The sequence below is a fragment of the Eublepharis macularius genome, chromosome 8 (genome assembly GCF_028583425.1).
Source record: "Eublepharis macularius isolate TG4126 chromosome 8, MPM_Emac_v1.0, whole genome shotgun sequence".
In the NCBI taxonomy this organism is placed as follows: Eukaryota; Metazoa; Chordata; class Lepidosauria; order Squamata; family Eublepharidae; genus Eublepharis; species Eublepharis macularius.
Window position 1 is genome coordinate 85615026 of NC_072797.1, and position 26572 is coordinate 85641597.

At 38.5% G+C, this 26572-nt stretch overlaps 1 protein-coding gene across 2 annotated transcripts in view; it reads left to right on the forward strand.

Moving 5' to 3' along the window:
• The window catches only part of MFSD14B (major facilitator superfamily domain containing 14B), a 66517-nt gene that overhangs the window by 11941 nt on the left and 28004 nt on the right, over positions 1-26572 (forward strand). The window contains exons 3-6 of one of the 2 annotated variants that reach the window (XM_054987090.1): positions 7601-7663; positions 14949-15076; positions 15443-15557; positions 24815-25033. In XM_054987090.1, the coding sequence (XP_054843065.1) occupies positions 7601-7663; positions 14949-15076; positions 15443-15557; positions 24815-25033 (525 nt within the window). The remainder of the gene's footprint in view (positions 1-7600; positions 7664-14948; positions 15077-15442; positions 15558-24814; positions 25034-26572) is intronic. The other variant, XM_054987091.1, reaches the window with a different exon arrangement.

A 26572-nucleotide genomic window follows, 5' to 3' on the forward strand; every position in this document is an offset into this window, starting at 1 on the left:
TAACTGGAAGATGATCCTTCTTTGAAGTTTGGTGTGACTAGTGCTGATGATCCTCATATGCAAAATTCTCCCAGATCCCTCAGTGGGATGATGCCCTTTGGTTTGCACTGGGATCATACAGAATTGAGTGTAAGCCCATTTAATTCTATGGGGTTAACATTGGAGTAATAATGCATAGGATGCTGATTGTTGCTATCCTTCAAGAGGGATGTACTAAAAGGAATGACAGGATTGCCCATTGGAAATAATGGGAGAGGCTTGAAGGCCTATTGGAAATCATGGGAACCAGGAATGCCAATTTACTTGCATGGGCACCACTGAAATACATTATAGCATCCAGGGGCTGTCATTCCACTCAGGGGCCTGTCATTCCAGTCCCAGAGCCCTTCTGATACTCCCAGGGGCTGTCAGGGGTCTGTTATTCAGGGGTCTGTTATTCTAGCCTTAGAGCCCTTCTGATACTCCCAAGGGTTATTATTCCACTCTGGGGCCTGTCATTCCAGTCCCTGCATAATCTATCTGGGCCCAGAGACCTTTCTGTAAAATCCATTCCACATTTTCTTTGCAACTTTTTTTTTGCTGTAATGTATTTCAATAGAGTCCATGCAAGTAAATTGGCATTCCTGGTTCCCATTATTTCTAATGGGCCTTCAAGCCTCTCCCATTATTTCCAATGGACAATCCTGTCATTCTTTTTAGTATATCCCCCTTCAAGAGGTGGAGAGAGCTACTAACCAATTAAAGGAGATGGCTTAATTTTTCTGCTCAGGTATTCTAGAACCAAGGTGTTTTTCTGGTTTCTTATAATTTGTGGTTTGAGATGTACTGATGGTTCAACATTTGCTTGAACTTTTTGTCTTCATAAAAAACCCCCCTGTGGCTAAAAAACTGTGCCTTGCTTTAAAAGAGTTGCTCTGTTGCCTCTTAGAGACTGACATGCACAATCATTCTTGTTTGTCTTCTGAGAGAAAACCTGTGGGTGGGTGGATAGGGCTGTTTTCTGGAAATGTCTTCAGTCTTTGCAGGTGACATCTTCTATATGTGACACTGTGTATAATCCTTTCAGAAATTAGATTGGAGTTGATAGGTGCGTGAATGCATGGATTTGTGACCGGTGTGCTGTTTCTGACACTTAACTACATCAGAATCAGTGATCATAAAACGTGGCAAGTTTCAAGTGGATCACAATCTGCAGTTGAACTTTGGAACTCATTGCTGCATGATTTTTTTTTTTTACTACAGACAGTATATTGATAGTTGCTGCTAAAATAAACCCTTCCTCCTTAGAGATGTTGGAGTTGGATGTGGGCATGAACAGAGGCATTGATCTCAAAGCCACCCATGCCAGTCAATAGAACACTAAGCTAGGTAGTCCATTGATCTAAGCCAAGTGCTTATTATGAGATATGACTCTTTCATGAGCCAGACTCTTTCCTGTTCCAGTGTCTGAACTAGAACAATTGCAAATTGGTACAATCAGGCTGACATTTAGATCTCTTCAGTCACTTCCATTTTCATGGTGGAACCTGGGTCTGCTTCATATTGGCAAGTGCATATTATGAAATGGGACAGGATAATGCTGAATTCATTGGTGTTAGTGCCACTCTGTATATAAGTGGACCAAAGAAGCTTCCCCTCGTGCAGTGTTCCCCCTCCCTTGTTTCTGTGTCAGTCCAAGCAGGGCCACGTATAGTGGCTCTTATTGAGGGGGGGAGGGTAAAGTTTAAATTGCCCTCCCCCCAAAAAAATAATTCATGCAAAACCTTCCATGTGGTGAAAACAACTAGAATCCAGTTAACAGTGTCCTGTATTGGTAGAATCTTTTGAGTGGACTGTGAGTTTGTGGAATACTTAACAATGAAACAATTATCTCTAGTCCCACTGTCCCTAACTTTTAATTTAATATCCACCACCAGTACACAATACGGAATTTTAGCAATTGGTTGTGTGTGAATAAAATACAATTGGAAGTATTTAATTGTGTATGTGATCATGTCTGGAGAGGGAGAGAGCAAAAGTCATCTAAAAGAAACACAATACGCACAGAGGAAATGAAATACATAGACATTGTTTCGAGCTAAAACCCCTTTCTTTCCCATTTCTTTGTTTTTAAAAATTGGTTTTCATTTTATTGTATGTTGATACACAGTCAGATTTCTCTGTACACCCTCAAAGCAGGGTGGATTTGATTTAAATCAAACTGATTTAAATCACGATTTAAATCACTAGTCAGTAAGGCTTGATTTAAATCATAGTTTTCTACATAAAGACTAATTCTTGCTGGTATAACTTTAATATGCAAGTAGATGAAGATTTTTAGAATAACAACTTTTCATATTAGTTTTACAGTTGTATAAAATATTGATTTTAATACTATTAGAAACACATTATAGTTAATTTATTGTGAGATGAATTGTCCCCAGTTTAGGTTAATCATTCATATTTGGACAACTTTTCTGTTGTACTTTATTGGAAGGAAAAAAATAACCATTACCTTAATAATAACAATTTAAATAGTTTTATTTATTCAACTGAAACAATAACATTACAGCATATGTTATTTGCTTAAACAAACATCCATGTTTGTTAACTAATTTGGCTAAACAAAATATATATATTTTAAGAAACTTAGACTGTCAGCCCAGCCTACACATGAAAAACTTAAATACTGTCCTCTGTAGCTCACTCGTCATCTTCATCTTCTTCTTTGTTCATAATCTGGAAAAGAAAAACAAGCTTTCCTGCTTTATCGGGTCCCAAACGATTTCTCAATTTAGAATGAATGAGTCCAAAGGAAGAGAATATTCTCTCAACGCCTGCAGAAGAAGCTACTGCTGTTAAAAGTGAAATCATTACTTGAACAGTCTCTAAATCCAAGTGCTTAAGTGACTTCCACCAGTTCACTGGTGTGACTTTCTTTAAAATATCTTCAGCAAACATATATTTCTTGAATGGTTCCCCCTTAGCTCTGAAGTTTATTATAGTTGGCATTACAGATGGATGATTGCTGGATACCCATGTCATAGCTAACTCCTCTTCCTCAGCACTTAAGTTTTGACCCTGGTACTGGATATTGACAATATTTGCCAAAAAATGAGCTGCAGACAGTGCTTGTCCCATTCGTTTTTTTAATGCTTGTAATTTAATTCTGTCCATGTGTAGTTCTGTTTTTAAGTGTTCACTCAGTTCCTTCCAAATTTCAACAGCATCAGCAATAAAACAGCTATTTTTCTGTATTTTGTTTAAAGCTTCAGAGATGGGTTTCAGGATGCTCAGCATATGTTCAACATTTCTCTTAAGCCCAATGTTGAGGATTTTGGCCGTGACAGTGCCATCTATTTTATCTCGATTTTGTTCACAAACTGTCATCAGAATAGGCCAGTTCTTGATATACTGCTCAAAACAGTCCACCACAGAGTTCCATCTAACATCTTGTGGGAGCGTTAGCTTGGTTCCACCCATCCTTTTCAGAGCTGCTGCAGCAAAATGATTGTTACGGAAGTATTTAGCAATTTCAACAACATTAGTCTTTATTTCTGGAACACTTAAGTCTTTGGCTAAGAGGTGCAGCAAATGAGCACTGCAACCATATGTTATTAGCTTTGTATTCCCTCCCTGCTCTTCTAAATTTCTTCTCATCTTGGATACATTTGCAGCATTGTCTGTGACCAAACTGCGTACTAGACATTTGAATTTTTGTTCACATGTTACAGCTTTTACTGCCACTTCTTGTAAGTATTCTGCTGTGTGTGCATTTCCTGATGTATCAATTGTTTGTGCAAGGAAGACTTTCCCTTCTTCTGTTGTTATACAAGCACATACAACAGGATCATTGTGGACATTACTCCACCCATCAATACTTAGGTTAACAATTCTACCCTCCAGAGCTGTTGCACATTGCTCTATTTCTCTGTCATACACTTTATCCAGCAGTTTCCCTGCAACATCTGCTCTGCTGGGTGGACTGTATCCTGGTCTCAGTAACTGAACCATATTAATGAAATGTGGGTTCTCAGTCAGACGGAAAGAAGAGTTCGTTGCATTAAACAAACTGGGCAATTTTTTCATCAATTAACTCTTTTTCTAATCTGCTAGTTTTTATCACAAACTTATCTATGGTGGTTCCAGGAGGGAAGGGTTTTTTCTTTCTTTTAGGTGATATACTGTGGGTGTCTGATGATGATGCAAATGAAGCACTATCTGGGATGGATAACTCTGAAACTGTAGAACAGGAGGATGGTGATCTTGAAGGTGGATAGTTTCCAGAATCCTTAATGTTGACGATGAATTCCCCTAAACAAAAAAGTCAATGCTGTTATTTTATTGTTTATACAATTTCTGCTTATTGTACAGCACTGCCCCAAAAGGAATATTTGCTTTTCTTCATAACTGTACCAAATGACAGTAACATGCAGTAATAATAAGAAATATAATTTTGCTCAAACATGACAGTTCAAGGCAGTCTTTAGAAATATGATTCAATAAAAATGTTTACCAACCTGAAGATCCTGCATGTTCAAATGTGTTTCTTTGGTCATCTTCATTACAGCACTTCTCATGAAGTTGCCTCATTCGGGCCACCAGGCCTTGCATTTCTTTGCTGCAGTGTTTGCATTTTGCACGCATGCCTGCCTTACCGATAGGTAAAGGAACTTCATTAAAGTATTCCCAAACTGGGTCTCTTTTACGGCCTGCTGCCATTATAGGTTTTTTCCTCCAAGGAAAGAATGTGATAAACCTCAGGTCATACACACAAAAGATCCAAAGACTTGTGCAGTATTGTGCTCAAAAAGTTTCACTTTCATTTTGTACCGCTTGCCCCTCCCTCCTCACACTTAGTTTCTTCTTGTGCAGATCTATTCCACTCCAAACAATCAGAAAAATATTGTTTCTATTCACTGAACTTCTTGAAACTTAGCACTGAAGGGGTTGATTCTGTCTTCATAGGTTTGTAGAACAATAGGATTAAGGTCTTTTTCTCAACTCTGTTCATGTTATAACATTTTTGCTGTGAAGAAGAGGCATGTGATCTCTGCTGAGCTGACACAAATTCAGTTTTGAGAACTGCAAAACCAAGCATCTGTGATAATATCTTGTAGGCAAAGAAACTGCCCAATAATCTTACAAAAACCTCTGGAAGAGCATGACATTGTGAATGGATTAATGGAATTTATTTACCAAAAAAATTAAACATATACAGTCTTATTCTACATAATTAAAAACTAATCTTTATTTCATGATGGAATAACCTTTGGATGGTAATATATTTTCCTCAAAAAGCATTTTATTTTAAAAAATCCAATTTAAATTAAAAAAATCCGATTTAAATCAAAAAATGATTTAAAAAAAAAAAATCATTGATTTTTATCCACCCTGCCTCAAAGTAGATTTCTGCTCACAAAGTAGATTTCTGGCTCACAACATTGCACTGCTTAGAGGCAACATTGCTGCCAGGTAAGGGGCAGGGAGACGAGCAGGCCCAAATCGCCTGCTCACCTCCCATGACTCCTGATTTACTTAATTTACCTAATCACTTTGAGTCAGGTAACTGTGATACTGCCCCTCTGTTTCCAGTTAAATTAACTGCTGGTAAATCACACTGAGATACACCAACCCTTCAAAAATAATGAAACAGATATGAGGGCAAACTTTGTTTTAAAGTGAGGCCAAGAATGCTTTCCTTCTGTAATAATGTTATTCATAACTCTGATAGAGAGAGATACCACTCTTAAGGTTATACTAGGTATTTCTGGTCAATTGTCCAACTCAGTTGCAACTTCAATAAATGTGCGCTAGGGTTGTATTTTGTCTCCGTTGCTTTTCAACCTTTATATAAACAATATGGCTGAAAATTTGTCAGGAGCACAATTTTTTCCAGTTAGGCTTGGATGGAAGACTATCTCAGTACTTCTTTACACTGAAGATAATGGGCCCTTTAAACTTCAGCTGGCAGGCAGGGGGATCCCCACTGCCTGCCAACTGAAGCCGGCCCCGGCCCGAAGCAACCCAAATGCTTTGGGAAGCTTTGATTCGGGATTTCCGAATCGGAGCCAGCATGCTGGCTCCTATTAATAAATCCCGAATCTTTACAAATTGAGTCCGAGTCGGGTATTTTTCCCGAATCGAAAATCCAAAGTGCACACCCCAAGTAACATCTCAAACAGCAATTTTATAATTTTAATGATAGTTAAATATGTTTTAAATTGTGTTGTTATCTGTCCTGAGCCTGCTGATGTGGGGAGGGCGGAGTATAAATCCAATAAATTAAATTAAATTAAATTTATTGCTTGGGTGATAAAGGCTCAGTTAAAATCATCTATTGCTGGTGTGGTCGATGGATAAACTGTAAGTTGCCTCTAATTTTGGGTTTGATGTGTTAATATAGGGATGGTAAGTTACCTCGAATTTTCTATTTTATTGCTATGGATGCATCTGATAAAGAGAGCTGTAGTTCTTGAAAGCTTGTGCTACAATAAAGTCGGTCAGTCTTAAAGGTGTTACAGGACTCTAATATTTTGCTCCTGCAGACTAACATGGCTAACTCCTGGATTGCTATAGTTTTAATTATTATGTTTTTTAAATTTTAAATTGACATTTTATGGGTTTTAATTGGTACTGAGATTGTTTGTAGTGGAGTTTTGTTTGCTAAGTATGAGCTAATGCAGTAAAGCTTATGATGATGATGAAAGTCTTAAAGTGTTTAAACTAGACGAGTGAGGTGTGCACAATTAAGATTTGGTTCCAAAGAACTCTGTGCATATATCATGAACTCTCAAATTCCCTGTTCAGATATCATTTCCTTGTGCTGATCAGTGCCTTCTTTTGAATGGGAACTGTGTGAGAAGATGTTTTGTAGAGCTGGGGCCAGTGTGGAAGTCTCATATAGTGCTTTGGATCTTGTTCTGTGATGTTCAGAGGATGGACTGCCTCATAGCAAAATGTATTTACATAACAAACCTTCTGCAGTCTCAAGTTTGGGCAGTCCTGTGGACTGTAATGCTTGTTTAATTGGATTTGAATAGATGAAATTATATAGTTTTTCAAGACTTGACAATGCAGACAAGGCCCAAATTGCTGTTTTAATCTGTGCATTGTTTTTATCTTCAAGGTGGACTCTAATGATGATTTTATGTCTGTGCAATTATTATTTCTTAGCCACCTGGATATGAGGAGACATCTTTTTTTCATAGGAAAAATATCTTGAAGATTAGCTTAATAAACTTGCTTAGATTTTGGCAAGCTTGCTACTTGTTACTTTGTGTTCATCCAGCTCCTTCTGTTGCATATTTAAAGATTTAGAAATGTGTGCAAAATATGTTTAAATAGTTCTTTTGTGCATTGAACAAAGAAAACTGTTATGTGAAAAATGTAGAGCTGCTGAAAAAAATTAAAGCCTTTTTGGCAGTTGTTGAAAATGCTACTGGTGGACCTCTAATATTTACTGTATAAGGGGATTGTCTAATTTAGTCATATTCAGTTATTGTCTTGTATAGAAGTGATAATTACTCAGAAATTTTGGGTACTGCATATTCATTAGTTTTTATGATTAATAAATACAGGTCTTTGAATGAAAGTTTGAATAACAAGTACTTCTCTTTAGGTCTTACGAGAAACGTTCCCACAACATACTTTTCTAATGAATGGCCTCATTCAAGGAGTTAAGGTAGGAATGTTTTCAGCAGGCTAATAAAGATAATTTCTGTTACTTCTCATTGTTTCAAGAACCAAAATGGGCAGAATGCATATGAACTGATAGTGGTGTCTGACATAATTTGCATGACATTAACAGCATCAAAGATACAGGCTTAGAATATGGTAATATGGTACTAGTATTGATAGATTTTTGTAACAAAGAGCAACTCATGGGCTCTACTCATGACCTGAGTTCAATCCTGGCGGAAGCCGGGTTCAGGTAGACGGCTCAAGGTTGACTCAGCCTTCCATCCTTCTGAGGTCGGTAAAATGAGTACCCAGTTTCCTGGGGGGTAAAGTGTAGATGACTGGGGAAGGCAATGGCAAACCACCTTGTAACAAAAAGTCTGCCAAGAAACCATCGTGATGCAACGTACCCCCGTGGGTCAGTAGTGACTCGGTGCTTGTACAGGGGACTACCTTTACCTTTATAGGGTAACAGAGGTTTTTGCAAAGAAACCCCCCACCTCTGTTCATTCCCTTGTATTTAAATTATTGGACCACCTAGAATGCTTGGAGAGGTTCAGTAAAACTTAACACCATGATTAAAAAACTGTCATCTGATTAGAATGATATTCTACAAAGGTGTTAAGTGTTACTATAAAATACTTTGAAAAACAAATGGTGTAGTAGATCACATTCAGGTTTAAACCAGTTGCCAATGTGAAGCAATCAGTTTCTTGGAATTGCTTCTGTTTGAATTGATAAATAATTGGGTTATAAAAAGTGAGCATCAGCAATCACCATCAAAGAATAAATTATATTTGTTGAATAAACTACATAATTTAGAGGCAAGGAAGCAGTATGATTTACTCAGATTTGTACTTTAATTTATGATGATCTGAATTTGGATGAGACAACACTTTCCTAAGAGTTCTTCATCGGGCCTTTTAATGATGGCTTCTAAAGAAAATGCTGTAGAATTTTTATCTTCCCTGTTGATATGGGTATTTTGTGTATTTTTTATATTGCAACCTGTACAAAAGGTTCTTTCTGTTCTCATAAATATTTGAAACATTTAATTAAAGGTAACAAAGTAACAGGATTACTCTTTTCTGTAGACACATATTCTGTATTTTGTACAAGTGTGAAGTAAAAAAACGAACTGAGGACAAAGCTTTAGTAGAAAATTTAATTATGTTGGTGTTACACATAATATCTATGTATCCCATAGTATGCAGGTTATTTAAGTTTTGAAGTTGGGTATTTTTATGATGGGTAATTCATAGAAGTCTGAAATAGTGGATGGTTTCAGTTAATAGCCAACTTGATGAACATGATCCCTTTCCAAGCAAAGAAGCTTTTGCTATAAGGCACATTATAACTTTTTGTAATTGCAGCATTTCCCCCTAAGTTTAAGGTGCCTAATTTCCCCCAAATTTAATTTTTATTTTTCTTTGTACCAGTATAATTCTCATTCCCTGGAGTCTAAAGGTCTGTTTTCCTTCTGGTTCTTGACTTCCAGGACCTCTCTGTTGGCAGAGAAATATTTGGCTCATTTGGGAAATGGGTCTTTGCTGGAATCAGTACTGTTGTGTAAGTGCCATTTCAAATCCCAGTGGGTCCCTTGACGGCTTTAATGATTCCTTCAGAGCTCTACTTTCATTTAGGGTTCTAGAAACACCGCTGAGCAGTATTGTTAATTTAGACCTGGATTCTGTGGAAAATTTATATGCTTGCTTACACATTCTTTTCCTCATTTACATCCAACAGAGGATTTCTACTAATGAGAGGAGGGTGATTTTCTTGCCCTCACACTCTTATTTGGGAGATCTCTTTTCCTCCACAAGCAGCATTTTGGGCTGCAGTGGGAGGTGAGGAAGTTATGCTCCATGGATGGAAATCCCTTCTGTCTGTACAAATTACCAGTGGTCCAAGCCTAGATGAAACTATGAAATTATTGTCTTCAGAATAATTGCTGTTAACCAGCAAGCATAGATTTAATATTTCCATTAAAGTTTCTTTTCATAATATTATTCTAGTCTTAACTTTCAGTTGCTTTCCTGCCAATACTTAGTTCTTTCTGTCTGCCTCTTTGTGCGCACCTCTGTCTTTAAAAGTCTTTAAAATGCTTCTAGTAAATCCTCAGATGCTACAGAAATATTCATCAGAGTTCTAATACAAAATTGAAATAACCTGTGAATGCAGAGGGTGTTTGCATTGTCTCTTAGCTATTCATTACATTTTAGCCTGAAGGGTGGTGAAGGTTCTTGGTACCACTTTTAAGTTGTCACACCAAATGACAGCTGTCATATGATGGTTAAGTCAAGGCTATTTTAAGTTCAAGTGTGTAAGACATTTGCCTGTTGGACTAATTGTATGAAATGTTGTTTTGTAAATGTTTTATATATGTCTTAATGTTATAATTTGCAATCTATAATTATCTGCTTGTAAAGTGTACTGGGCGTTATATGTTTCACATGGTGAACATATAAATACTACATTCAGAATAAATTTGATACAAATTCTGAATCTGATTACTTGATTACCATGTTTGAATGTTAGAACTTTGACAAAAGTGAGAATGTTTTAGAATGTGAGCAGTGAGGGCTTGTGCAGATTTATAATAAAGTTTGCTTTTGAAATTCATGTGTATATATGTATATCATATACATACATATACATATACATATCATATACATATGTATATCATATACATACATATATCATATGTATATTTGGATATCATGGGATTGTAAGGGCTTTTTGGTACTTGTAACTAGACATGGGCACGAACAGAAAAAAACAAACAAACATGGTGTTCGGTGTTCGTTGCCATCCACGAACAACAAACAACGAACATTGATGAACGTGACCTGTTCACGAACATGTTCATTGTTCATGGGGGCCAGCAGGCTCTCCTCCAGCCATCAAGATCCCTACCACACCACTCCTAGAAACCCTACCTGAGCAGGCAGCAGGAAAGGTACTAGTAATAAATTATAGCTTGGGCCAGAGCCTGGCAGCAGCCCTGGAACTTGAAGAGGTAGATCCCTATCCCACCACACACAAAGAAAATTCAAGCTCCAGTGTACTCTCCCTCTCTCTCAAAATGCCAACAACAAATGTCTCTCTCTCTCCACTGTCTGCAAAACCAGAGCTGGGAGCCCCCTCCCCCCTGCTCTTCGCTTCCTTGTAACAAATTTGGAGCTCCACACTTGAAAGGAAGACCTGCCTATCAAGCTAAATTGGGCTAAGATTGGGGTTTCCAGGGCAACAGCAGGAGTTCAGGCAGTCCCTGCCTCTGGTTGCCAAGGGAATTGATTGCAGGTGCCAGATTGTCTGGCTTGACGAACAGCAACGAAGGAGGCTTGCAACGGCCACCTGTTCGTTTAGAGTTCATTTAGAATGTGGCCTCACGAACAGCTTGTTTGCAAACACCTAATTGGGCTGTTGGTGGCTTTTTAAAGTTCGTATTGCTATTCGTGCCCATCTCTACTTGTAACATATGCTGAACAATTAGAATTTTTGACAGGCTTGAGACTCTTGGTCCCCTTACATGATTTCATGTAAAGGAAGTGACAAGTAACTCTCACTGATAAAGAAAATTGATGTGGAATGATGTATCTTCAGTAGTCACCATGTGAAAGTATAGTAAAGTTTATTTACTGGCCTCTTATACTAAATAAAGGCATTTCTTTTAACAGAAAAGTTATTGTACAAGTACTTAGAGGAAGCTTGAGACTGGTATTATGCTACTTAACTAAGAGTTACATGGATTTCCTGTTTGACAATAAGTTGGTATTGCAGCAATGTGGAACAGATTTGTCAGACTTTATATTTAAGAAGTCTAACAATCTCTCCCATGCTGTAGAATGTAAGCAGATAAGTGGCTGCTTTGTCTCCATGGAGCATTTAGGTTATCCTCTACTGAATGTTAACATTCACGTGTTTCATACTGGAAGGAAATAATTCTCTTGCTTTTCAAAGAGAATATAAAATGACTATAGCTGTAATTTCAGTGATGGGTTGAGAAGAAATTTGGAAAACATGAAGAGGTAAAAATAGACAATGGAGTTACTCATTAATACTGGAAAATGAAATTCCCTAGTTATAATGAAAAGGAACAGCTATTTCAGGGAGTAAAACACCGGCTGCATCAGAGATGCAAATTTCAGTCCAGACAGTCATTCTTCTAAACTTGAACCTGGTGAATGGTGTCTGTTGATACTGGGTCTGTTCAGGAAGGAAAGGAAGATCCATTACTGTGTAGCTCTTGGCTTGTTTTGATGGATTTGTGATACTTGAAGGAACCTGTGGTTTCATGTAGCCTTGCCAAAGCAGTATTCTCATTCGTCTGGCCCTTATTCATATTCTTCCATCTTCAGAAGTGAGGCTGATTATCATGAAGCATAAGGCTTCTTCAGTGGCAATCCCCTTGCCCCGCACTATGGTTGAATATCTTTCAGCTCCAGACCAACACTTCATTTCAGCTAGCTTTTAGTTATTTGGTTGGTCGGTTCCACTTTACATTATAATTTTTGTCTTGTGGTTGTACAGTGCTGCTTGCTTCAAGATTTCTCTGTTTGCTTTGATCGCTTCACTATACGGTTTATTGTCGAAGGCTTTCACGGCCGGAGAACGATGGCTGTTGTGGGTTTTCCGGGCTGTATTGCCGTGGTCTTGGCATTGTAGTTCCTGACATTTCGCCAGCAGCTGTGGCTGGCATCTTCAGAGGTGTAGCACCAAAAGACAGAGATCTCTCAGTGTCACTGAGACACTGAGAGATCTCTGTCTTTTGGTGCTACACCTCTGAAGATGCCAGCCACAGCTGCTGGCGAAATATCAGGAACTACAATGCCAAGACCACGGCAATACAGCCCGGAAAACCCACAACAGCCATCACTATACGGTTGTTTGTGATTTCACAATATGATTTTCCTATACAATTGTATCGTATTGCAAACTGCCTCATGGTCATTCCTGTGAAGAGGTGATACATACTGAAATTCTCTCCTGTCTTGCAGCTGCTTCCGCAAAGTCTGCATCTAAGAAAATGACCTGTGCTTTCCCCCCCAGCCTATAGCTTCTTGGCAGCAGCAAGCAATCAACAGACATCATTGAGTATTTCATTTAATTCTAGAAATAAGTTTGAAGTGTTGAGACTGTGCATGGAGCTGAGCATCAGTTGCCTTAAAGATGATGCCATAAGAAAATGTGAACAAGTGGGATTAACTGGGTAGTGTTAAAAGGATTTTTGATATTGATGCACACTCTCTTTTTGCAAAAATGTAACCCCTGACTCTTTACATATTTACATAAGACTGCTGAAGTGAGGTGTCTGAGATGCCTCACTTCGGATATTGCAGTACAATATTTTTCACTTTTTGTTCTCCTTTGGACCAGATATGAAAGTCAAGCTGGGATATGTAGTTGGAACATTGAGTGACATTATGAATATGTACACCAATTTTAATTATGAGGCCTCTATTTTTAAGAGAGATTATGAATAGCAAGATTTGTGGGTGTCTAGACAATGAGAGTGGTGATTGAGCTTGTCCTTGTTGGGCATAAGTTTGGTGGTGTGTCAGTGTTCAGGATAGTAGTTGTATGGTGTTGTATTTTGCATTTTCTTCATTGTATTTGATCTTCTCAGTCTTCAGAATAGTGCCTTGAGTACGATACAATTTTTCATTCCAACTCCAATATTCCAGTGGCCACTGATACTGTATTACAGACTTCAAAACAAAATGCTGGATGGGAAAGTTAAGACAAGCCTCAATGAATAATTGAAGCAAGCAGTTTCATAAGTAGCATTTTCTGGATTGTAGACAGAATTTGGAACAATCACAGTTATTGGCTGTTCCTGGAACAGTTTTTTATTTCATATTATTTATTTGTAGTCTGCCTTTCTCACTGAGACACAAGGTGGATTACATAGTTCTAGTCAATATGATCAACAGCCAGACCATTCAGTAATCAAATATGAGCAAAGAGATGAAATATTGCCAGAGGTGGGCGGGTAATGGTGTTTGCCATGTTCTGGCACTGCAGCAGCAGGTATTGCATAATGTTCTTCCTGACTATCTGGGTGGAGATGGGGGTGGGGGTGGTTAAAGGAAGTGGTGGGAGTGTTTGTATAATCCAGCAACCATTCCTGTGACAAGTCCCCTTCAGTTTAACAGTTTCTGCGCATGAAGCCAGGTGGAAATGTACCTGGGTGCTGCTTCTGTTATTCTACTTTTTATTCCTGGCAGAAGGATATCCTCATTTCCTACATGAACTAGACAGTTTGTTCCAATTAATCAAAATTATTATTATACTGATTTCTTGAGTGTAAGTGAATTAAATTGTGTGAGTTTAACAATATGTAGCCATTGTGGCCTTTTCCTGTTGTCAGGGTGGATTTGATTTAAATTGAATCGATTTAAATCACTAGTCAGTAAGACTAGATTTAAATCATGGTTTTCTACATAAAGGCTCCTCACACTTAGCTTCTTGTGCAGAGCTATTCTACTCCCAACAATCTTCTATTCATTGAATTTTTTGAAACTTAGCACTTAAGAGGTAAGGGGTTGGTTCTGTTTACAAAAGTTTGCAAAGAACAATGGGATTAAGGTCTTTTTCTTAACTGGATATGTTTATTTTATAACGTTTTTGCTGTGAAGAAGAGACGTGATCTCTGCAGACACAAATTCACAGTTTTGAGAATTGTAAAACCAAGCATCTGTGGTAATATCTTCTAGACAGAAAAATTGCTCAATAATCTTACAGAAACCTCTGGAAGACCATGACATTGTGAATGGATTAATGGAATTCGTTTATCAAAAATTTCAAACATTGCATGAATATACAGCCTTATGCTACATAATTAAAAACTAATCCTTGTTTCATGATGATAACCTTTGGATTATAATGTATCTTAAATAGAAAACTATCTTCAGATAGATTTTTCCTTTAAAAAAATTTTACTAAAAAAAATCCAATTTAAATAAAAAAATCTATTTTTAAATTTTTTTATCTACCCTGCCTGTTATGACACTAAAGAATATCACCCATATGAGAAAATTATTGTGCCTCACTTTACTATGAGACATTGCAATGAATAATTTACTTTCTTGTTCATTGCATTTTGCTTTTGCCAGTGTTACCAAAAGAGTTTTCCTGTATTGCCCTGGTGTTTAACAGGATTTCAAAGGAACTATTCTAGTATTGGGTAGAATATGGCCATCTGGCTTATCCTGATGTGTGTGTACGCATGCGAGTGACATGAAATGGAATAGAATGTTCTAAAGTCATTTCTCTTTCTTCCCTAGGGGTTTTTATCTTTCATGAGTGCTCCACTGATAGGAGCTCTGTCTGATGTCTGGGGAAGAAAGTCATTCCTCCTTGTTACAGTTTTCTTCACTTGTGTTCCAATTCCATTAATGAAGATAAGTCCATGGTAAGTGTCACAAATGACAGAAGGGAGTTCAATGTACTGAGGGGAAATAGAAGAGCAATCTTGTAGGAAAAGATAATGGACAAAAAGAAAGTGAATTATCTCATCGCAGGATTGAGCTAGTTCTATTGTAGCCATGTCTATCTGGGTTTTTATTTTACTCTGTTTTAATTTGTGATTTGTAAGCCATCTTGAGCCATGAGGAAAGGTAGGAAATAATGTATACAAAACCAGTTCTTTTAGTTGAGATTTTCAAAATGGAATATTAAATTCAAGGTGATAGTGGTGTTTTATTTCATGTTCTAATGATTATCAAAAGTTTATTGCATAACTGTATTATACATTCCAAAATGTCTTTTAAATTTACAGGTGGTATTTCGCTATGATTTCTGTATCTGGGATTTTTTCTGTTACATTCTCTGTGATATTTGCTTACGTAGCTGACATAACACAGGAAAATGAGAGAAGCACTGCTTATGGACTGGTAAGACAAATTCTTAAAAAGATCCTTGTTATACAAATGTAGCTCTGTCTGGCTTGATTGGTAGTCCTGGTATTATGTTACAGCACCTGTATGTAATTCCTTATTTATTTTATTTGTGCAGGCATTTCTGTGTTGCTTTCCCCCCCAAAGAACTTAAAGCAGCTTAATGAAATTTCCAAGCAAATTAAACAGCATAATTCAAATAATCAGCACAAACAAAACATACATCCTGGGCTGGTTCTGCTTCACTATGTTGGCTATTATGGTCCCTCAGGCCTACCTGTAGGCAGCAGCTGAGATGCTATGTAGCTTGCAAGATATTTTTGCAACAGTTCTGCTTCCTTGCTCCCAAAGGTCTCTTTAAAAATTGCAAATTATTTTTTAAAAATGCACTTTGTTGTTTAATTGTAACAGTAGTTACACTTGAGTGAAGTGCACGTTGGGCTTCGAGTTTGAGAACTGTCGCAACTATGGCAACTGCAGAAGCAGCTTAACATTTGTTTATGCATTAATGAGGAGGAACGGACTACCTACTTTGTTCCTAGACTGCAGCCAAGAAACTGGATCCTGCAAAGGTAGAAGGTTGATTAGTTATTGCTTTTGGTATAGGGTATCTTGTATTGAGGCATAGAGCAGAACCAATTGACCTACTGGGTACTTTGAAGCTCTAATTCCTTAGGTGAGGGAAGATAGGTAGGCATTTAGCTTATAAGTAATGACATTCTCCTCCCTGAACCTGCCAACTTAGAGAGAGAGAGGGTGACATGGAGACAACAGACTAAGCTGGCATGTATTCTACGAGTTTTTTTTAAGACTTAACTTTCTGAATTCTGATTGCTGTGTGGAAGGAGTGGTAATTTGATTTGTTGAAGTATGTATAGTCTAATAGGCCATAAATAGATTAAAACCCTTGGGAATCCCATTGAGGAAAAATTTATGGTTTTAGACTATCCATGCTCTTCTTCTTGAATAGCAGCTGAAATAAGGATGATTTTCCAAAGTGTCCTAGGCAGTGTACACGAGCTGCTTATGGTCAGTCTTCTTTGCAGTGATTGATTCGGTAGGAGAGTGATCTATGAAAGTTCCTGCAGGGTTTGCAGGTTCACAGTGATGATAGCAACTGATACATGAAAACTGTAAATCTTCTGACCTTCTCTTTATGACACGCGTATCGATTGACTTTCAGAAATGTTTTTCGTAGCTTGAGCATTCTAGAAAAGAACAAACAGCTGCTAGTTATAGATGAATTTCTCTGATGTGCTTGTATCTGGAAGGCTTACTTACCCTATTTACTCAAAAAGAAGACCCATATTGTAAGCTGATCACCTCCCACAATGTTATATAAAAAATGTGTTATCGAATATACGTGATTTGTATACGAATGTGAGACCTCCCTGTCTTTTTTTGACAGCCTACCTGGGAAAAAAACCCTCTCGCCTTGCATTTGAGTAAATACAGTGCTTTATGACAAAGTGTCCTCCTTTTCCCTGCCTTGTCTTGAAGAAAAGCAGTAAGAAATCTTCCAGTCCTGTAGCTAGATATTTCTCCTTGAATTAGCTCTTAGAAGTTCATCCCTAGTCAGAAAATATAGCTTTACCAAATAACATGGCTCTTTATAAAGCAGATATAATTACTTGGAAACAGTAACATGCTTTTGATGTGTTGAAGTTCTGTAGAATTATTTCTCTGGTTTCTTTCTTAGTTCATAAGACCCTAGTAAACGCCTATATATATATATTTGGCTTATGGAATCTGTCCGTTTTTCATCTCTTTTGGAGAATTTTCAGTTTCTCAATAAATGTTTCTTTTGTTGTACAAATTTTCTTTTGTCAAAGAGACATTTTCCTTTTTATCTAAAGATATGTATTGTTAAAACAGCTATGTAAAATCCACACTCTGGCACTTTTCACATTGTGACTTCAAATCGTTTTAGCACCGTCTCTCCTTCCCATGTTTGCGTGACTTTCACACTTGAAAGGTGGTCATGGGATGCAGAACCGAAGATTGGCCATGTTTTCTCTGATTTTTCCCCCTGCGCAGATACCGCAAGTTTTGTTTTGAAGCCTCAGGGGAGTCGTGGCTGCTGCGAACCTTGTCAGTGTGAAAGCATATACTCCCGTTTGGCTTCTCTGCTCCCCCCTCTCCATCCTGGGAGCTGATTGATCCATAAGGAATTGACCACACCCGCCCTCCATACCTCCTCTGCCACTTTTTCCACCATTTTTTTTGTTTCTGAATACGACAACAACGTTGCTGCATCACAATGTTAACTTGAAATGTTAAATTATCACCTTTCTGATAAGACAGGACTCACAGCGAGAATGTTGGACCTTTTTAAAAAAAAAATAAAAAATATGTTGGTAGGAGCAACGTTGTAGCATTATGATGTCACAATGTTGCTACACTTGCGCAAAAATAAAAAAAAAATGACGTGTGCTGCAAGGCCCATAAAGCCCAATCTTTCCCGCCAAAATTTATAGGCCAATCTCTGATTTTTCAAGTTAGATGAGATTCTTTCCTTCCAATAAAGGATTGATTGGTATGGGGAGAGGAGGATCCTGATGGGCAGACGATGTCAGATGATGTATTAACATCACAACATTGCTACGCATGCGCAGAATTTTTTTTTAAAAAAAGGGGTGACGTGTGCTAGAGGCCCATAAAGCCCAAAACTGAACCGAGGCTTCTGAATTGAAAAAGAGACGCAAAATCAAAGTTGCCCAACAGTGTGAAATGAACAGGTGCGATGCAGACTTCACTGCAATTGGGGCGATTGCTCTTCAGTGGCGGTTTAAGCCATAAATGTGAAAAGTATCTCTGTCTTCTTGTTCGGCCATTCTTCCTACCTGCTCCAGTTAGCAATTAGACCCCTCCTCTCACTGAGGGGCAGTTTAAGCACAAGACACTGCCTGGCCTGAAAAGAAACAAAATGAATGCCAGCCAGGTAAGAGTCTGGAAAATAGGGAGTCAGAGCAGCTTACTGACTAATGGCCCCCTCCATGCCCCGCTTTTTCCATCACCTCAATAGTCATGGTGACCAGTGTCAGCAACCAGGTTTTTGGATAGCTTTAAGAATGGAATTTCATAGTTCACTTTCTTTCTTTTAGAAAAGGTTTTCTTTTTAGCCATTTTTGCCATTTTTCATCCACATTTTTGAGCACATTGCCTAATCTGCATAACCAGAATGCTTTACAGCAGCACTAGCCCTGAATCATACAGACTTAGCAGTGTCTGCATAGTTTCGGACTTTTTTACCTGACCCACTGCCACTACTAGCCTTTTTACCTTGAAGGAAACTGACAGCTCAGCTATCTCTGCTTTTCTCTGAAGGCTTCTTTGTCAAGCCTCACAGCTCTGGCTGTGTGGGCCTTAGCATCAACTCTCAGTTCTTTTCTGACCTGTAGACACCGAAGCCTAGATCCACCAGCCTGCTGACACCATCCATGCCTATGCCCGCCAGTGCCATCTCTTGGGGCATTCATACAGTTATACTCCTATCCATTCCTCTGATCGCTTCCTGGTTTGAAGCCATTGCTTCTGCCTCCGCAAACCCCTGCCTGCCCATACTCAGTCTTCCGCAGCCAGCTGCCAACACCTCTCCTCAGCTTACCAGACGCTGTCTTGGAACAAATGGGGGACGAGGGGTTGTCATGTGTCCCTGTTGTCCCAGCTGTATGGGGGATGGGTTACTTCAAAATGCTTATGTTATGTTCTGTATCCATTCCCAATGTAAATTGTTTGTGCTGCTGCTGGTCACTTTGGACTCTGGGTAGGGGATGATTGTCAAACACTCCTTTCCACATCAGATGTTCATATATATAGTTAAGTTTACTCATGATTTTCATGTGTGTAACCCTTATGTTAAATTCATTATTTTATCTTAAGTTCATTTCATTTCCCTTAAGTCAGTGTTTTATTTGCTCCATTCATTTGCTCTATTTGATTGTTTTATTATCTGGTTGTTTTGTGTTAAGTTGATTTTATTTGCTTTAAGTTAGAGTTTTACTCCATTGATTTACTCTATGTAATTGTTTTATTATTTGGTTATTTCATGGTACATTTAATGTTTATTTTGTAGATAGGGAACTCTTCTCCGTTGCCCTGGTCTGTGGAAAAGTAGCTTAGATTCAGGAATGGAAAAGTTTTGCTTTTTTTTTTTTAAAAAAAAAATCTGGCTCATTTTACTTTTTGTCCAAACACCTTTTTTTAGTTGATGACCTTTTCCCCTATTCCACTTTCCCCACCCTCCTCGTTCCCGCCTCTTCTTCTCTCCTCTCTTGGGACCTCTATCCTAGTTGCCTCTACATTTAAGTGAAGTCATATGACTAAGTTGCATTTTCTTTGTTGGAGGGGAATTGAGTAGTCAGACCCCTCCTCTCACTGAGCGGCAGTTTAAGCGCAAGACACTACCTGGCCTGAAATGAAACACAATGGATGCCAGCCAGGTAAGAGTCTGAAAAATAGGGTGACTGACAGGGTAATGGCTCCCTCCATGCCCTGGAGAGACACATAATTTAGGATAATGGGTCTCTCAAGAAACTCTTGACTAATCTCGTCCATGCCTGATCTCGCTTCCCCTCACCCATTTTACCTTATTTAAGCAACCCCTATAATACTATTCACCAAATATGGTAGCTTTTCCCATCTGGTACTCACAGGTTCATCAGGCACCATTTATACCCATTACCTGCCTCTGGAAAACCCATCAAGTTATTGTTTTGGGGGTCAAAAATGTCAGCTTGTCCCAAGGAATATTCTGCCCAATATCTGGAGTCCATAGCCACAAGTGTGGTTGTGTGTGTGTATTCTGGGACCTGTACATACACCCCCAAATCCATTTGGGCGGTCTCTCCTTCTCCCTGTGAAACTCTGGTCATTTTGCTGCTGCCTCCGGGGACTTGTTTCTGAGACTGGTAATTATAGCCTTCCCTGAAATCGCTTTCTCCCCTCTCCTTCCTGATTTCCTCTTAGTTAGCCTCATATGTGTTCTGTGTGTGATTGTATGTTTGCCCTTTTATTTCTCTTTTAATAAAAAACCTTTCCAGCTGAACATCTGGCTAGTTTATTTCGAGACTTCTTTTTAGGGAAAAATCCCCATAAACATTCATGGAGAATCTCAGTTACTGCCTCTTGCTGTGTCTTCTTAAGCTAATTTCCCCCAACTAATTAGGAGACTGCCTCTTTGGGTAACAATATATGTACTGTTAAATGGCCATATAAAATCCACCTGTTGTCTGCTTTTTTGGATATTCTTGCTGCCTGCTCTTTCCCCTTTATTATATGTCTGAATGCTCTGACTTGGTTCCAGAGAACTGCAAATTGTAACAGTTGGTAGAATTAATCTTTGCTAATTCTCCCTTCTAAATGCAGCCCCAACCGTATACTCCAAAAAGCCACTTTTGGGGGTCATGGAACCCTCAAGAGTGGTATGGGTTACAGTTTGTGTATGTGCATATTGCAGTCGAAACTAAAAATTGGCAGTGATTCCATGCCCCTTCCCCCCTGCCTGTGAGCTCATTTTCTGTTTACACAAGAAATTATGCAAGGGGCAGGGAGATCATCACCAATTCTCCCAGCAGACCCTTGCTTTTTCTGTTCCCTGACCCTCAGAAATGGTTTTGGGGGGTCAGGATAAGGTGATGAAATGGGAAAGGGGAATTGGAAAAAGATCTGTTTCCCAAGCGCCAGTTTACAGATCTCAGGATGAAAGCCTCTGTTATGGCAGATACGCATATTTCTGTTGCCATAGCCTCTAACAAGCTGTTGTAACCTTTCAATGTATTTGCTGGTTCTTACAAGTTTGCGTGTTAAGATATGTTTAACTCAAAGGGCTTCAGGGATGATATTTTTATGTTGCTTTCTAGATTATCAGACTCTTTACCACCTCTGTGGAAACTGTTTTCTAGTTTAGTGCAGAATGCTGCTATACTACAGTTCATAATCACAGGTGGCTTGGGCTTTGGGTGAAAATGTGATACACCCTAGGGCCTTGCAGTGTTGAAATAATCTAACCCATGTGAAAAAATATTGATAGTAATTGGATGCTGCCATGGAGAAAGGATGATGGAGGGAGGAATTTTGGTTTGGACAATAAGGTATGAGGGAGGGAGAAGGTAAGAGAAGGAAAGCGATAAAATAGTGTTTCTTGTATGTTTTCTCTGCTGGAACAAATAGAAGCTAATTTTAATTGGGGAAGTGCTCATATTCTTCCCCTTCTCCTAACTGTCCCAATCCAGATAGGTCCAAATTAAGAAAATATGATAAAGTGGGACATCCAGTCACAGATCTCCAGCATCTGTCTAGCTTGGGCCCCAGAGGTGTTTTGTTCAAAATATTTGTATCCCCCTTTCTCCCAATCAGTTGGATTCAAAGTGGCTTACATCAAATTTGAAAACAAATAAAAACTCACATCAATGGAAATAAAAATATTAAAACAACGCCCAAAGGACAGAGAATATTGTATTGTGGTAATCCAATCTGAGAATGACTTTTTGAAGTTACAGTTAGTGAGCAATTTTTTGGGAAATACTAAATAATTGAAAATGGCAAAACATCAGAAAGAACTGAAGGAACAGATCAAATATGACTCTGAATTTTTTATGATTTGAATTCTGCTTAGCACTGTACAAAGAATAAAAGAGGTCTGTAACACAGTAGTTTCTCTAATAGATTATTGAAAGAAATAATGATACCACCAAGGGACATACATAGGGGTAAGTTGAACTCCAGATGTTTAGGGATGATGCAATCCATTTGATTTGTTTTATTCGTAAATATTTATGGGAAATTCAAAATTATGTATTAAAAATTGAAAAAATGTGATATACTTTGATACATTCCAGCTGCTTCTGTCTTACATGCCAGGCAATTCAGAGTAAATCAAAGAGTTGTGGTTACAGTATCAATCACTAAATTTTTTAAAAAGGAAACTAACAAAACAGCAGGATTTGTGCTATTTTATTTGAACTCTTTCCACAACAAAAGCTGTTCTTATTTGCTCCAGCAGAGAAAATGCACAGGAAATTGTGCGAAGCCAACATTATTATCTTGGGAGCGAATTCAGAAGCTGTGGTGTCATAAGAGGCTTTGGGATACCTCTGCTTCTTTAGATGTCTATAGGAGAAAGCAATTTCCTGAAGACTGCAGTCCAGCCCCTGGGTTGTTGGGCTTTACCGGCTGTAGAGCTACCATTTTTGTTGCTTTTTGGAAGGTCCTCCAGTGAGGACCTCCATGTGTACATAACAAGTGTGCTGTGCCTGCTGCTTCACTACTGCATCCACTAGGATAGCAGTAGCAGGAGAACGTGGCAAGGTCACTCAGCAGAGAAGAGGATTTCACAGGCAGGTTCAGAGATTTGCTTTTCTTCCTGTCACCTGTTGTGTGCTTGTGTCTCAATGGTCATTGTGGGGGGGGGGTGCTAGGCACACATACAAACATTAAGCTGCCTCATACTGAATCAGACTGTGGTCCATCAAGGTCAATATTGTACACTCAGTCAGGCAGCAGCTTTCCAAGGTCTCAAGTAGAGGTTCTTCACGTTACCCATTGCCTGGTACTTTTGGCTGCAGTTGCCAGGGGTTGAACCTGAGACCTTCTGAATGCAGAGCAGAGGCTTTTCCACTGAGCCACAGCCTCTCTACACTGGTGTGTCAGTGGGTCTCTACTGCTGCTTAGGGTTTAAAAGTGGGTTCTAGGTCTGGGAAAGTTAAAGACCAGTGAGTGCCTTAAGCAAACACATGGCCCAGCTTGCTACTTTTAATGTGAAGGGCCATAGCTCAGTGTGAGATTGCCTTATTTGCATATGTAAAGATTCAAGGTTCAATCCTAGTATTTGCTCTTCTAAACATCTCTTCATGGTGCCTTCGAGGGCTGCTACGAGTTATAGTAATTAACACTTGACTGATGTGGAATAATGGTGTAACTTGAGACTGCTTTGCAAGCAAGATAATTGGAGTTCATTTTAAACTTTCTGCAATGTTGTAGGTAACGAACTTTCAGCCCACAGCTACGTGATATTCCCTTGTTTGCTAAATAGATTTTTCAGTGAACAAATCTGTTTGCTACAGATTGCTACATTTAGTGAGCAAGGCTTCTTTCCCTCTTTATAAATTCCAGTTCCTTTTTCATATTGTGATGGCTAAACCACACATGAAGCTGAGTTGTTTGTCACTGGTGCTTTCTGTTTTCAAAATACAACTACATGGACATGAGCATTTGTTCTGTTTGCTATGTAAAAGGCAGCTGGGCTCTGGTGTGTGACTTTTGGACTTCCTTTTGCATTAAAGGGCTAGCAAAGCCTTAATATATCCAGTTGCCTGTATGGCAGCAGAGTAGCAGAGAAAGAAGCGTGAACAGTAGAAACTGGTGAAGCCAAGCTCTGTCAAACAGTGCACAAAGTTACTGGCAGGACTTACACAGCTGCTCCTGCAGGTCAGGATTTTGGCCATTAGGCTGCTGTGCTGACCTGAGGGCAACTGCAGTTCATGTTAGATAAGCAGGAGAACAGCGCTTCGCAAGCTTGGGTTGAAACACAAGGGACTGTTCAACTTACTGGTTTTGTGCAAAAGGCACAAAAGAGAGTCTATGGTACTTAGCAAAAAGGGAAGAGAAAAAGCTCCAAGCAAAAAACAAAGGTTTGAACTTTTACTGCTGCAGTATTGCCAGATTTGGAGGTTAATCTGTTTCTGGGCCACATGCTCACAGGGCTGCTATAGGTCTTACTTTATTTTGCTTTTTCTGGCACCAGAAGGTACTTAATGAATACTCTTCATGAAGACTGAAACAGGAGCTCATGAATGTGCATGACAACATCTTAAGCTTGAATCTTTTGGAAAATCTGAATCATTTCCTTTCTGTTAATTACTCTGAAATGTTGATGAAAAGTTGGTATATTTTTTAAAAAGTTAAATACTAGACAAATATGGTATTTAAATCAAAGAAATACAAAATTAGCTGACTTGGGAAGGGCTATTCTGTATACTTTCTATGATTTTGACACTTAACCATTACTTTTCTCTTGTTCTGATTTCTCTGACAAGATCTAAGCTTTTCTCTTAGATCAGTTTTTTCTTCAGATAAATTGTTTATATACACATTTGGCTATTTCTGCATATTTAGCAGCTCTTCTATAGTGGCATAAATGCACGTGTCAGTCATAAAACCAATAAATCATTAACATTGCTTATTTAAGATTTGAAAAGCATTTTTTCAAACAGTTAATTCTTTTTTGTTACAAATGCTTAAATTTTCATGTTTAGGTATCTGCCACATTTGCAGCAAGTTTAGTAACAAGTCCTGCCATTGGAGCACACCTGTCTGCTTTATATGGAGATAGCCTGGTTGTGCTAGTGGCCACAGTAGTGGCTATTATAGATATCTGCTTTATCCTGCTGGCTGTACCAGAATCTCTGCCTGAAAAAATGAGACCACTTTCATGGGGAGCACTTATATCATGGGAACAAGCAGACCCTTTCGCAGTAAGTTACTGTTGCTGTTCATTATCATTAAAGAAAATACTTTTTGTTCTTTATAGGCAAGGAGCAGCATACACTGTTCTCCTCTTCTCCATTTTTCCCTTGCAGTATCCTTGTGATGTAGCTTAGGCTGAGAGAGTGACTGACCTAAGGTGTCATTGAGGTTCAAGCTGAGTGAGGTTAGAACCTCAGCCTCCCAAGATCCTAGTCTGGCATTCATACCATACTAGCTCTCTGAAGCAAGTATCTCTTCAGCAGTGTTTATAAGCACCAACTAAATCAGGACTCCCATTGAGAATATATCTGGATCCTGGCCTTTGCTTAGCAGCAAGTCTTACTTGCTCTGGGTTACCAAGCAACAAACTACTGGGAGAAAGGCCACAGCACAGTGTTTTAGGACATGCTTTGCATGTCGAGGATTCAATTCCTAGTATTTCCAGTTAAAGAACCTTGAAGATACATGTTGTTTCTCTACTTAAGAGCCCCAAATCTGTTGTTAGTTGGAACAGGCAATACTGATATAGATGTGCCAGTGATGTGATTCGTTATAAGTCAACTTCATGAGTTTATTTCCCGAGTGCCTGCCTTCTGTGTAGGGCTGTGCAGATCTCAGTGTCGTCAGCACATTGAAATGGCATAGCAGGTATACAGAAAAATGTGATAAATGCACTGTTATGGGAACATTTCTCTCTAGTGATGTGGTAAACAGTCTATGAGCAAATTTCTTATCCTACTCAGTGTTTTAGGCACATTTCTCTGTATTTCTATTGGTTATTTTAGAGGTATCCAACCCTGATACTCAGCTTTTTAATCCTATAGCAAAGTTTGTCAACAAGGACTAAAGTGGGGAAGTAAGTAGTTTGGTCCTCACATCTGATATCCCCCCTCCCAGTAAAAAACAGCACTAAATGAAACATTTTTCTGCTTGCTTTTGGTTGGCTGAAAGCAATTGAAGCCAGAAGGTGTCAACATTCAGAGAAAGGCATTGTTGCTACTCTCTGCCATCATATTATCAAGATTCCTAGGCACTGAAATGGAAAATTTTTCTCCCCCAAGGACTTCTTTCAATTTTTCCAATTGGAAAATTTGGGGGAGGATTGGGAAAAAAACCCTCTTATACTATAGATTTATACAACATGTAAATAATTTTAGCAACAATTATTTTATTATAGTGTATTTAATTATTAAAGTGTTCAGTGTTTTCATTATCATAAACATTGAAACCTGCCACTTGACACTGCGGGTTCTTCTGTCCAAATAATAAATTGTTTTCTACCTTCAACTATTATTTGTTGCTGTCTTTTAGATAGCAAAAATTAAAGAGACACATACTATAGTGGCATAGTGTGCAGCAGTTTGCAACTGTTTTTGAAGTATTGGGTGTACTCGCAGTTTTTCTTGCAGAAAATGAAGATATACTTTTAAATACCATCAATATGCTGAGCAGTACGATTCTTTATGCTAACTAATGATGCTCAATCAGTAAAAAAATGTCTAGATTTGATAGAAAAGTAAGTAATTCATATATTTCAGTTTTTCCTA